General features: G+C 44.0%; 1 protein-coding gene and 1 pseudogene across 9 annotated transcripts in view; both read right to left on the reverse strand.

The window, feature by feature from the left end:
* Positions 1-9312: 9312 nt before the first annotated feature.
* Positions 9313-14519, reverse strand: part of MYRIP (myosin VIIA and Rab interacting protein) — a 393633-nt gene continuing 388426 nt past the window's right edge. For 7 of the 9 annotated variants that reach the window (XM_059161999.1, XM_059161995.1, XM_059161994.1 and 4 more), the window contains 2 exons: positions 12731-12849; positions 9313-11555 (listed from right to left, as the gene is read on the reverse strand). In XM_059161999.1, coding sequence (XP_059017982.1) covers positions 11511-11555; positions 12731-12849 — 164 coding nt within the window. In that variant the 3' untranslated portion in view covers positions 9313-11510. The remainder of the gene's footprint in view (positions 11556-12730; positions 12850-14519) is intronic. The other 2 variants (XM_059162000.1, XM_059161996.1) reach the window with 1 other exon arrangement.
* LOC131826100 (U4 spliceosomal RNA) lies at positions 13533-13659 on the reverse strand (annotated as a pseudogene).

A 14519-nucleotide genomic window follows, 5' to 3' on the forward strand; every position in this document is an offset into this window, starting at 1 on the left:
TAGAGCTGTCAATAAGAGCAATTGGTTTGGAGGGCAAGATCATTCTAAGCTAACAGAATAAGATTCGTCTTCATGCACGAGCTAGGATGTTGTGAAAATATTATGAACCATTGGCCATAAACGCAGTCCCCATGTTGTATAGCCAGGGTGCTAAGTTATAGTAGTGGTGGAAACGCTACAGCCTGTCTTCTTTTAGTTACTCAGAGTGATAATTTTAGGTGTCTTTCAGAGTAACTAATTAGAAAGTATGGAGATTGCAAAACCAGTTCAAACAAAAATATGAGCAAACTTCAGAGTAAAAGAAAGTACTACTATATCCCATACATGTTTCACTGTGTCAGTTGCCACTGACCCAATAGGCCTAGCAGGAAATCTGGGGGCCTTCCTACCCTTCTTCCCTTCTCTCCACTCTTTCTGCTTGGTCCTTTGAATCAGTTGCCAACCCTTGAACACCTTCTTTCAGCCTCATTATTGCTTTAAGCCTGGGTGCGGAGGTGATTATGTCATCTGTGGGTCCCTTCCCTGCCTCCACACAGACCTTCATTCTTGAGTACAACCAAGAAAGACTCTAATGCCAGACTCTCAAGTAAGCAAGCCCTTCTTAGAAAGATCAAAAGCGAAAGTACACTCTCAGAATGGGAAAACTGGTCCAGAAATGGCTACTGTACGAGTGGTTGGGGCAGTCTTCTTCTTTTATGCTTGTGTTGTTCAAGGAACAGCGCTAGAGCAATCTCTGAGATTGCTTCCAGTCATCTAAGGGATTCTTTCTACTGGTTGGGAAGGGGAGTTTGGTGCCCTACATGGTCCTTGTCAGATATCATGACAGCCTTCCCCCTAAAGGGGTAGAAACCACAATGTAAATGAAGCTATAGGTTACTTTAGGGCAGCAGTTATGAGGAAAAGTACAGGCGGGCTCCCTGGGGTTTTCCCAGCTCTTTGTGTTCTGGGGATAGTTGGCAGTTTCTGGATTTTAAAATTATTTAAAAAAAATTTTATTATTAATTAATGTATTTACTTATTTTTGATTTTTATTTTTAGTGGCCCCAAAATTCTGTTCCTTGCTCATACCCAGCTAACTGCCCATTTTATCAGATGTGGAGTAGGATTTTGTGAAATCTTAGAATATTGGTAGGGGAAGGGGACTGGCATGGGCTGGCACATGTATTCTTAAAAAGCATCCCAGGGGATACTGACCCTAACCTCCCCACAGTTAAGAACTGCAAGGTGTTAAATAAATTTTCATTAATTCTGTGTCTTCTCTTCCTTCCTAAAGTGTAGACTTCCAGAGGGAAGGATTATATATTTTTCTTTTTATCTATCTGGTCCCAGGCACCTTGCCTGGCAAAGGGTAGACCTTAAGCCCGTGCTGCTGGAGTGAGTGAGTGAATGTGTGTTTATAATCCACACCTGGATATCTCTATAGAGATGTTCCAGAAGCACCTTGAACTCAACATGACCCCAAATTGATCTTTTAATCTGGATTGTGCTTAAATTTGTACTTCCATTTCTGTGTTGGTTGGTGGAATGGAGTCATGCAGGCTCAGCCTTTCCAGTGTGTGTACAATTTGAGTGCTCAGTAGCCACTCACTTTTTCTCTTAAACTTCTTGTTTCTTGAGTCATTATTCTCCTCTGGTTTTCTTTCCACCTTTCTGGCTACTCTTCCTCTGCCAGCCCACAGGTCCAGGGCCCTTGGTACCAATGAAATTTTATAAGGTCACCAAGTGACCTCGTCTATTTATACATTTCCACTTCCATCCATGTCCCACTCACCCTCTGATGTCAACCTCCAGCCCTGATCTCTACAAATGTAGATCTACCTACCTCCTGGACCTCTCCACTTGGTCAGTATCTCAAATGCAACATATCCAAAAAGGAATTTGTCTTCCCTCAATATCCCCCAGATCAGTGAATGGGACCAATATTTTCCCTATGTCACACCTCAGTCTTTTTCACACCCCATATCCAACCAATTCCCAAATCCTGTTTTTGACTCTAAAATGTCTCCTGGATGCACCAAAATTCTCCTTTCTCCCTGCCTTAATCTAAGCTGTCTTGATTCCTTCCTGGACTCTACAGGAAGTCTCTAAATTAGTTTATCCACAGTCTCATTGCTCTGCTGTCATGTATTCCTTACACTAAAAAAGTCAGAGCAATTAAAAAGAATAAATTCATAAATCTATCTGACAAGGCCACTTGCCTCTCAAACTTTTCAGTGTCTTACTTTTAACCATGGACTGAGGACAAAATGCCCTGTATCAATCCAGACATGCACATAAATGATGTTTATCTGTGATAAATGGAATGGTGATGGGGGAACATGCAAAATGCTCTGTGGTGAGAGGAAGGAGGGAATCATGCAACGAGGTAGAAAATGATATTTTAATAGTGAATTCCAGTACTCAGATTAGGCGCAGAGCTTTCTCTGGGTAAGTGCTTGGGACAGAAAGTGGGACACCTATATGCTGAGTTTTCAGTGGGGCCAAGGCATCACAGAGGCCTGTGGAGTTGGCCAAACAATCCTGGGGATCAGAGAGGAGGAGGCAGGACATAGCAGGAAACTGGTGCTGTGTGGGAAGTCCACTATTGGTTGGAAAGAGGACTTTTAGAAAGGGAATACCAAAATGGAATTTTCAGCTACTAGGTGATATGCCCCCACCTACTTCCCCACCCCACCCCCAACCCCTGCAAGCTTCTGCTGCCCATCAGCCCTTTAGTGATGTTTACTATTAAGGGATGATTGATTGTTGTCTTTGTTGTTTGAATGAAAATAGTGAAGGGATAAATGCAGTGCAAAATAGAGCCTGCAACAAGGGAGAAAAGATGAGAAACTGTGGATTTTCACAAGTGCAAACTCACAGGCTTCTGGGAAAGGCTTTGGGTTTCACAGGAAATAGAATTAGGAGTTTGAACCAGTGTAGATTTGAAACTAGATTTTAAGTGGCATGTAGTTTACTTCCACCTCCAGCAGTCTGGGTTACACTACAGTTCTCCTAGGCTGGGAGGGGTCAGGACCATCATACAGGAGGTGACATTTGAGCCAAGCCTTCTTAAAAAATAGATAGGCTTGGTGCAAAAATAATGAATACTGTTATGCTGAAAATAAAAAATAAATTTTAAAAAATAGATAGGCTTTTCACAGTAAGAGGGAGGCACTCCAGGGGGATGAATATAATATGGGAAGACACAGAGTTGAGAAAAGTTTTATTTTTAATGGTTTGTGACCCCCGGAGTGTAAGTGGAACCCTGCCAGGAGCTTTGATTCAGAATTCCCATAGGGTACAGGGCTGTGACAATGCCTGGAATAGGCTTTCCAACCATTTTTTGATCTTTAATTTTAGCATTAGCTGAGATGTATATTTTCTCCTGCAATCAAAGACTGAGTGGAGGCCAGGAGAGCAGAATCTTAAATGCTTCAAGTCAAGAAGGGGTGTCTTAATCCTTTGTCATCGGACAGTTCAACAATTGATGGGCACCAAGCTGACATTTGGCCAAGTGACATCAGCAGAGCCATTGAACCTCAGATAAGCAGTATTTCAATAGCCCATGGTCACAAGGAGGAATTGCTACTGGACACAGAAAAGCCAATAACAGTGTCATTCAAAGACAGAAAGGAACCTTGATTCTGCCAGACTGAGGAGAGCAACCCATTCATCACCAGGATGGTTCTACAAAGACCCAAATTACAAATGGGGTGGAAATGCTCATTCACAGAATCTGTTCTCAGCAGAGCATTTGTGACACATGGGCTACATTTATCAGGGCAAAGAATACTTGTCCAGCCTTACCCTTTTAAAGACTGGCCCTTCCTCAAAGATGGAAGCCTTTTTCTGACTTCTGAGTGAGTCTGTCATGAAAAGAATAAAATAGTAGGGAAGAATAAACTAGAAAAGACAGGCTTGAAAGTAAAAGTTATTGTCATTATGAGAAAACAGGAAGGGCATGTTGAAGATGGAAGTGCAACAGAAAATACTTACTAACCCCACTGCCTGCAAATTGCCCTTTTATCTTCAATTAAGAAATGGACATATTGCTCTATGGGCAACAATTACATGCCTTTTCATTCTGTCACCTGACTACCTGACCCCTTATGGTTGTGACCCATCATGGCTCTGGGCCAGCATTGCTCCTTTTCATTTGATATCACAACACATGGTGAAGAACATGGATGACTCTCATGGTCTTCAGGCCACCAGATACTCAGCCTTGCTTCTGTAACCTTCTTGGGAAAGTATAGATTGAGAACTTGGCAAACTTGTTGGGGCTGTCTGGGAAGTGCCAAAGACATACTCTCCAAATGGCTCTGATTATAGCAGAGTACAGACTCTCCTGGACTTACGGAAGATCTTAAGAGATGACAGATGTGCGATGTTCATTGCCCATTGCCTGCACAAATAGACTTTCCAGAGGTTCTCAGGTTAGCTGGGCTTGTGAACAGCTGAGCCTACCTGACTGGAGGGCTTTGGGTGCTATAAATCAAGGGAGGTAGAGCTGGTTAGAGCTGTTGCCTGGTTCACCTGACTGCCAATGCCACATGGCTCTCCCTCTACTAGCAGAGATTTAACTTGGGTTCACTTGAGAGAACTGCAAGGAAACTTGATGGGAAATCCCCACACCTCAAGGCCACCCACTGGGTTGTTTCCAGACAAAAATAACCTGGTGTCTTTCAGTAGTTCAGTTAAGGGAGTTGGGTAGTAATAGACATTCCCTCCCTGGGATGGGAAGGAGAGCAAGGAAGACAGCAAGACAGACAGAAAGCTTTTCCCTGAAGGCATGGGCAAAACCCATCCCAGGCCAGACCAATAGATTGGGGCTCTCAGGATGACCTCTCCACCTCTGCCCTGCTTTCAGCTGCCCTTCAAGCACCGGGTCAGGTCTTGAGAATTAGCACTGTTCCTGAAAGTACAGGGATGGGGACCAGCTTGTGTGGGGGGGAATTTGAGTCATCAAAAGTATGCTAGGGTTTTCCAACTAGTAGGTGTTCTCCAAGTCTTTTTGGCTATATGTTCCATTACAAAAAACTGACAATGCATGCTCAAAATAAGTATATTCATTTGTAAATTATTTATATGTACTCTCATCTATCACATATTTCATATTGGAAAGCTTACTTCCATATAAAAAATAAGTATAAAAAGAAGTTTTAATATTTCTTTCACCTGCCCCCAGCTGACCATCTCTACACCCCATGTGTCATCTGTACCCCCACTCTGGATGACTACTTTAATTGTTAAGTTCCTGATGTTCTGGATTTTGGTGGGCAAAGAACAAAGAAGAGGGATCCACTTGAAGGAAAGTTGGGTCATGGATGGGCACATAGGCTGTGTCCAAAGAAATCAGTGAAATGCGTGAGCGTCTCAAAGTTCTCCCACCTTATCAGTGATGGCAAGAAGGGGTGATTGCATCCAAGAACTCTGTGTTAACTCTCGCTCAGTCTGGAGACCATGTTTTAAGACGTCCAGCTAAACTAAGCCAAATTTACTGGCAAATTCACTGGGACCCACGGGTTGTGAGTATCTATGGATACAGGGGCTTATGTTTTCAGACTTCAGGGAGCAGATGCCTAAATGGTTTATTGCCCACTGGACTGCCCTAATGTCTCTAGGAGAGGGAGAAGGGAGAAGTGAAGGTTTGGGGGAGCCTCCTGCTGCTCCATGCTGTTGTTGAGATTCCTCCTATGCACTCCAGTGCTATGAGGATGCTCACCGCCCACCTGTGGGTGGGCATGAGAGGGACGGCTCCCTGTTGTACAAAGTCTTCAGTTCAGTCACATGGGTGTGGGGCAACCACACAGCCCAGATGAACGACGTTGGTTTCAAACACCTGCTCCATGCCAGGCTCTGGGTGGGACGAATATAAACCAGTTCCTGAAGACGCTTTCAGGTCGGTGCAGGAAAACTATGCAAACATGAGCATGCATTGCAGGGGATGTCTTGATCTGGGTTTTCCCCAAAGGAGGCTCTGTGTTCAGTAGTTCCTTGGGGCGGTGACCCCAGGATACGTGCTCAGGGAGGGAGAATGTGAGTACATGAAGGGACGGATAGTCAGAAGTGAGGCATAATGAACAGGGTGCTGCTGTGGGTAACTGGCCTCTATCTTGCAGGGGTCCCTCTGAGGGACTCCACGGAACCTGGGAACCTTGCTGCTCAGCTGTGGCCAGCATCATTGGCATCCCCCGGGAGCTGGTGGATTGCAGCACTGTGCACCCTCCTCCCCAACCAAGACCTGCTGAAGCAGAATTTGTTTGCACCTTAACATTGGAGAAGCACTATCTTAAGAAGCCTGTCTTAAGGCTTTCATCTTTATCAAACATGATAGCTTTGATATAAAACATAGTTGTCCATATTGTAGGACTTGATTCTTCCAAACTGGATCCCTCTAAATAACTTCTTTGAGGTTTCCAGTGTTTGAAGTGGATATTAAAGTTTTCTAGTCCCTTGAAATCTCTTTAAAATGCAACTCCATTTACCTGCACTTTGTCATAATTATAACTCAATTGTAGAGACAGAAGGTTCACACAATCAACCGTTCTGTAAAATGCAAATTGCGCATGGGAAATACTTCCCCTGGGAGAAAATGGAGTAGCTGCTGTGCGAGAAGTTATTTTTAAAAGAACACACCAAATGTCTCCCGTGCTTTAGTGTTTTACCAAACATTTCAATGAATCAAGGACCCTTTAGAAAGATCAATACACGCACACACACACAGAGTGAGAGCAAGAGCAAGAGAGAGAAAGAGAGAGAGCGAGAGGTGCTACATTTTGGGAAACATGTAAACATAACAGAAGTTTTATATATTAATTGGAAATGTCAAAACCAAGCAGGTCAATACTTTGCTTACCCATCCTTCATATTGTTATGTGATTTTTAACCTTTGATAGCCACTCATCTTCATTTCGCCCCCAACAGAAGGATTAATCTAAGGTGTTAAAATGTATTTTTCAGGGAGTGTATCAGTTAGTCATTTCCATGTAATAAACTACTGCCAGTCTCAGTGGTTTAAAAGACGGATTGTTTATTCTTGCTCATAGGTCTAAAGGTTGGTGGGGTGTCTCTGCTGATCTCAGCTGAGCTCCTCTGAACCTGGCCGCAAACCACAAGTTGGTCCGGTCTGGGTCTATTCCTTGGACCAGTTGGCGGCTTGTGGCACGTTCTTAAGGTGGGAATGGCAAAATAAAAATGGACAAACCCAACTCAATAAACATATTTGAAGCCCCTTATGTAGCTCTTCTGTTAACATCTGATTTGCCAAGGCAAGTCATGTGGCCAAGTCCAAACCAAGGGTTGGAGAATGTTGCGGTCTGAATGTTTGTGTCCCCGCCCCTGCCCAATTCATATTTTGAATCCCAATGCCTCAGGTGATGGTATAAAGAGATAGGGCTTTTGGGAGGTGATGAAGTCAGGAGAGGTCTGTCCTCAAAACTGGGATTAGTGTGCTTTTAGAAGAGGATCCAGAGTGATCTCTCACCTGCTTCCAGCATGTGAGGGCATAGTGAGAGGCCGGCAGCCTGCAATGGCTTCTGGTACCCCCGGCCATGTTGACACTCCAGTCTTGGATTTCTAGCCTCCAGAACTGTGAGAAAGAATTTCTGTTGTTTATGAACTGCTCAGTCTCTAGAATTTTGTCATAGCAGCCCAAATGGACTAAGAGAAGTATGTTCTACCAGTGCTAAGGCAAGTCACATGACCCAGCCCAAAGTCCAGTGTAGTGCACGGCTCCCAGAGTCAGGGTGAAAAGGGAGTGCGTATGTGGAACAATGATCTTTCTGACTGTCAGTGGGAAAAGTGGGGCACAGCATTTTACCTAAGTCCTGGTGCTGATATTTGAATGATTTTCATGTCCTAAGAGTAAAAGTACCTATAATATATTATATATACTATATATACACATTTACTATAAATACCTTAAGTATACTATAGTACCTGTAGTACTCCAGGATTCTGCTGAGTTTCTTCATGGGTTACTCCATTTAGCCTTGTAACAACAAGAAGAAGATTTTTATAACCCATCTCACATATAAGGCCATAGGCCACAGAGCTAGTAAATGGAAAGTCTTAAGAATGGAACCCAGTGTTTTCTGGCAGCCTTCAAGTGCTTTGAATATTAGGTCACATTATTATTTATTTATTTATTTTTGTCATGGCAAATCAAGCACTTATCTCTTTGGGGAAAATATCATTGCTACACTGTTCCTATTTACCCCAGAAGCAAGAAGAGCTGCGCATCATTCTTGATATTCAAATTGTTTGCTCAAATGGATTCTCTTGAATATTCGGATGGATGAGGCAGATTGGTTGCTCAGCAATGCTTTGGGGGTTTCTGGGCTAGAGAGGTGGAATGTTCCTGCTGCTGGAGTGTGACTGGACTGTCTTTACTACATGTCCAGCTGTCCTTTGGGATGGGGCCGTGGGGACGGAGGATGGAGAAATCAAGAATTCCAGCCAGGAAATGCTGCCCGAAGAGGACTTCAGATGGGTCTACAGATGGTGTTCTCCCCCACTTCTGAAATACCCTGTCCACCTAAATGTTAGCTTGTTTGCTCTCGGTGCTTAGCAAACACTGTTGTGCCAGGCACATGCGTAGTAATGTAGAGAAAGTAGACCGAGCTCTGGGGATGACTGGGTGACTCCCATAAATCTGTGTCTTAACAGGTGATTCTGATGCCCACTCAAGTTTGAATATGACCGTGTTAAGCCACCAGGTGGTGAAGGCCAGTGGCTTCTCTCCATATTATTATTATTCACTCATTTACTTCCAGTGGGAGGAGGGTTCCTACTTCTTCTTGGGGATGGCAACATCCAGTGTCAGGACAGGCCAGCCTCAGAGAAGCAACAGTTGTCACTGGACCTGTGAAAGACTCTGGGAGACTCAGAGTCCTGCTTCCTGTGCAGGGGCCTCTCTGCCCACACCCAGGCTTCCCTCCAGGGTCCCAGCGTCCTTAGCCTTGACATTGATCACATTTTGTGTGAGATAATTCTTGGTTGCAGGTGGTTCTGCATTGTAGGATGTTTGGCAGCATCCCTGGCCACTGTCCACTGTATGCCAGTAACAACCCCCCGCCAAGTTATGACCATCAGAAAGGTCTCCTGAGGGAGAAATCTACACTGTTCCCCTCCTCCCCCTCTGCTTTGAATACTGTGGCTCTCAGGACAGTGAGTAACCCAGAAGCAAGTGGTGAGACTGGAAGGAACGGGGGTGTAAGGCAACAGTAGCTTTGAAGGTTGGCCCCTCCAATGACTAAATATTGACTTCTTTCCCTGTCCCCTCGGCACTCCCAGTCTTCCCCAACCCCAAAAAGTGCACACCCACATACATTATTTTCATAAATGACTTTTACTTCTTTATCATTTCTCTTGACAGTAATTCTTGGCAATGTGCATATAACATGAAGGCAAGCATAACTTTCAGAAGTCATCAGAGATATGGTCCTATTGTCCTCATTTTCTTAAACCATTAAAATATTTTCATTTATAAAAATTAATCTAAATATAAATATTGACACTGAAGATCAAAATCACTTGATGACAAAATAATTCTTCTGAAACTATAACATATACTTATGGTTTTTAATAGTAAATTAAATCTTTGCACTTATTTGGCACAAGGAAACCTTTATAAAATTTTGAATGCCATAGAGCAGGCATCTTCTTTTATTTTTCTTTTTCTCTTTCTTTTTTTTCTTTTTTTCTTTTTTTTGCAAGGCTTAGACAGTTTACACATTTTTGTCAAAGAAAACTGAATATTTTAACACTGTAACACAACAATAGTTGCTTTTCATGCCTCTTAAAGAAAACATTCTATTTGGAACTCAGATCTTTTTTTGTTGTGTTTTTAAAATTTGTATTTGTCTGCTTTGAGTCACACCAACAGAAAAAAAAAGCCAAAGACTTAATTTCCAAAGAGTCATTTCTGTTGGGTAACACATACACAGCATCAGCAGAGAGTATCACTGGAAGATAGGTAGACCCCCGTCAGGAAGGGATCCTAACACACATCTCAGCAACAAATCAGGTCTGGGAATGTGCGTAGCAGCGAAAGAATGTAGAAGTTGAAACAAACACGGAGTGAGGCTTTTGTGAGGCTTTCCAATCAGACTTAGTTTCAAGGTGTGACTTGGGCAAACTAATCTCTTTGGCCCCCTCTGTTTCCAGATCTGAAAAATGGGGACACCTACCAAAGAGCGTTGCTCTAAGGATTAAAGTTAGAAGAAACTGCTTCCTGAAAGCAGTCACTTAATACATTTCGGTCAAACTATCCCCTTGCTTCTCATGATTTGCTTCCTTTGATTCAGAATGTCCCAGGGACAGATTTAAGAAAGGTTGTAAATGCTCAATTCATTGTGTGAAATTCCATTCCATTTGTCTTTATAAACACACTCTACGTAGTCATGCATTTGAGACTAGGAATGTGGAGCTCCCGTCAGCTCTTGTGTCCACTAATTCAGTTTATCCCTGCCTTTTTTATGCCTGTTCTTCCCCCAGGTGATTCTTTAATCATGTTTACTTTTAAGGTCATTCTATTACTTTTGCTGAATATTTATTGGGAAATAAATTTCGGAGGACAATTTCTCACGTGGTTATTGTCTGCAAGAATCCATTTACTCAAACCCCATTAGACGCATGATCATCGCTAAACCACATCATGTGGATTCTGGACAGTGCCCTAAAGTTAAGCCAATGGTAGGCGTTCTCAAGTTCCACTCCCCTTCAGAGTGGGGAGACTGTCCGTAAGTCCAGGGAAGAGCCCTGAATTCTCAGTGAGACCTTGTTTCAGATAGGCCTGGACATGGCATGAGTGAGGCAGAGCTTTCCACTTCGTGGCTTGTGATGGCAAAGTGATGGGAATGACTGGTTGTGCCGGCTGTGGGGGAGGTTGGAACTTCCCAGGAAGGAGGCGGCTGAAAGGCGGCATCCTCTCTGGGTGCACGCTCCCCAAATGGGACAGTCCTGATGTTCACTACAGGGGCGTTTGCACTTTTTTTTCCTTAGCACTTGTGGGACAAAGATGCTTGTGAGAGATTAGCAAGACCTGATGATGAATTAAATGATGATACAGATTTCCCTTCCTTCCACCCCCCAGCCCCCAGTAGTTTTCCTTTGGACAAATAACTGTTGGCACGTACTTCTACTTGAATGAGAGGGACCAATAAAAACCCCAAAAAACCAAAACCAAAAACAATCTTAAAGACAACACATAGTAGCAAAGCAGATAGGGAAAAGATGCATCTTTTGAACATGGAGCTCTGCTGTTGGAAGCCAGCGTCTCAGTTTGCTGTCTGGGATTCCCCTGGGAGCCTAAGGCAGAGAGTGGGCAAGCCGGCAGCGCCCAAGTCCAGGACTGCTTGCTGGGTGAGGTATCGGGACAGCCCTGTGCAGCAGTGCACCGTGGCCTCCCCAGGCCCTCTCTTCAGGTGGAAATCCGCACAGTATTTGATGGCTGTGGGGTCAAGGCACTGTCGTGTACAGCCGGAGGCAGTGGGTTATTGGCAGTGGAGTCCCGGGACGCTAATACATCACCGCTGACTCCAGAGTGGGCTCCTGTGGGGAGACAGAGGGCACTGTGGCTGTTTAACACTCTCTCTCGCCCTCTCCTTCTGCCCCTCCACCCCACAGAGAGGGAATAATTCAGTGGCATTTGCTATACTCACAATGTCGCGTGGCCACCACCTCTACCTAGTTTCAAAGCCTACTGTGCCTCTAAAGTAAAACATCTTACCCACCAAGTGGTTTCTTCCTATGGCCCCTCCCCACAGGCCTTAGCAACCACTAATCTATGTTCTAGCTCTAGGAAAGGTAATGTTTTTAACTATCTTATTTATAACAGATTCCTTCCCTGGCACTAATGGTCTGCCCTTTAAAATGTGATAAACGCATCTTTTTAGCTCTTTGAAGTAACAGTCGGGAGCAAGGTAACTGGACTTTAAAAGGTCAGGGGTAGTGGCTGAGCAGTGAAGAAGAGGCAGTGGGCAGAGCTGTTGTCATGTGATGCCCAAGAGATGCAGTGATTTGTAACCCCAAAGGACATGCCCACCATTATGCTGTTACTTGGGGCTCCTGCTCTCAGGGGACAAGGACCGTGAGGCGGAGGAAGGGGAAGGGAAGAATGGTGATGCATAAAAGGCAGAAGAATAAACTTGCCCTTGCTTCAGTCTTGTCACCCAGATGCTATCTGCCCTCAGTGTAATGGTACCATGGGGTCAGTTCAGCTGGATTATCACTTCCCACGGAAGCCCCACCAGGCATAGGTAGGTGTTTAGTCAAATGATCCGTTAGCCCTCTGTACAAGCTCTCCAGAGTTTGTGCAAATTATCTACTGTCCCTTCCTTTGTGTTTCGAGACAGCTGTTGAACTTTTTTTTCAGGAACACACAACAAGTAATTAATGACTCACAAGAAATTTAAGGATGAGTGAATGTGGATCAAAAACAGGATGCAAACTCTGATACCTCAACCAGACCCTACATTCCTATGTACCCATTTTTAGTTCTCTCATATCAACCCCTACAAGGAGTTGCGAGGATGTATCCCTGTATCAAAGAGGTTAGCAATACCAGGCAGGGTGCTCATCGCTTCTCATTGGCACACTTAACTGCCAATTCCCTGACCAGGGAAGACCGTGAGACCAGGCAGGAAGGATGCTTCCTGGGGCTCTGATGGGGGAGGTGGGGACAGGAGGGCTACAGAATGGAGGCCTCATCTACAGTGCAAGTGATGGTCATCGAGACACAACTTACCATCAAATCCTTGGTGGTGTTTTTCCTTTCATTAGTCCTGTTTGTCGAGGAGCCTTGGAGAATGAAGTTGTGGTTAAATGTTTTTGTGGTGGTCACTGAAGATGACTCCATGTTTTCAGCTAAAAGGAAACAGATGGAAATAAGTGGTACCCAGAAGCAGTCCGAGTGTTGAGGAAGAAAGACCAGGTGTCCCCATGACCCAGATTTTGGTTCTAGGTTTGGTATCTCATTCCAGTCTACAGGTATGACTGCAGAAGTTTTTAATTTTATGTTTATTTTTATGATACACACCAAACAAATTCAAGACTCATTAGTGGCTCTCCAGGAAAAGGTAGTTTGGAGATAATCCACCATAGTTCATAAATTCTTTCTTTATTTTTCTTAAGGTAGACTCCATGCTCAGCATGGAGCCCAACACAGGGCTTGAATTCATGACCCTGAGATTAAGACCTGAGTTGAGATCAAGAGTCAGATGCCTAACCGACTGAGCCACCCAGGCAACCCAGGCATAGTTCATAAATTCTTATTTGCAATTCTGGAATATAAAAGGTTTTCAAGGTTATAAATCCTTATAACTTTGGGGCCAAAATTGTCCAATGGCCAAACATGACTTACACTGACATATAGCCATTTAAAATCCTTGTCCATCCCACTGAGAGTGAACATTCTCATGTTTTGGTGCAAGGATATTAAAGTGTTTATCAGCTGCTGCCCGAGACACCACGGGGCAGGGGCTATTAGGAAATATACTGGACTTGTAACATATTACTTTTCTAATGTCCAGGATATTCTGAAACATTTACTTATCCAAGGTTTCAAATAAGGGGCAATGGATCTGTAACACATTGTAATTGTATAAGGTTTTCAATTAGCAATAATCGTGCCTCCGATAAACTTCATTGGCTATGATACTGCCACTGTGCAAAGCTTGAATAAGGTTTTATGGACTCAAGAAATGTTGAATAAAGAATGGTGGAGCCAAGACTCAAACATACCTTCTGATTGTCTACTCTTCTGATTTGTAGATCTAAATTCCTAGTTTGGCATCATCATATGTGACTCTTGAATCCAGGGAAATTGTTGAAAATGCCCAGTGTATGAGGAGGACCCACCGGCATTGCTGGAATCCCTTGTGGGTTGTGCACTGTGTTAGATGCCTCTGGTGCCCTGCCCACATTTCCCAGACATGTCACACATTCTGGCATCCAGCACATTCCAACAGCATGCTTCTGCGAGCACTGTCACTTTCTCTTGGCTCGTGTATGAGGTGGGGCAGAAGTACCAGGGAATTAATGCCTTTCCCCCACCCCCATAAATGTCAGGGGATGATAGCTGAGAGTTGAAATCCTCATCTTCCTATTCTTTGGGCAGGGGACTGTGAGGTGCCATCAGTACTGTCTCCCAGGGATGACTCCAGGGGCTCAGTCAGTTAGCCATCTGCCTTTGGCTCAGGTCATGATCCCAGGGTTCTGGGATCCTGCTTCTCCCTCTGCTTGCTGCTTGGGCTTGCTCACACTTTCTCTCTGACAAATAAATAAATAAATAAAATCTTTAAAAAAAAATACTATCTCCCAGAAGTCCTCAGCAATAAATCCTGCTAAGGACTGCTGGGAGACAGTATTTTAGTCTCATTTGCCTGGAGAAATAAACTACAAATTATATTGCACTGCATTGACTTGATTTCCTTTCCTGAATCATTTCTCTCCTGTCCTACCAGTTTCTTGGAATTGCTTCCCAAATCCCGCCTTTGTCTTGGGGTCTGCTTCTGGGGGATTCAAGTCAAGACAGA

Source organism: Mustela lutreola, chromosome 2 (assembly GCF_030435805.1).
Source record: "Mustela lutreola isolate mMusLut2 chromosome 2, mMusLut2.pri, whole genome shotgun sequence".
Lineage (NCBI taxonomy): Eukaryota > Metazoa > Chordata > Mammalia > Carnivora > Mustelidae > Mustela > Mustela lutreola.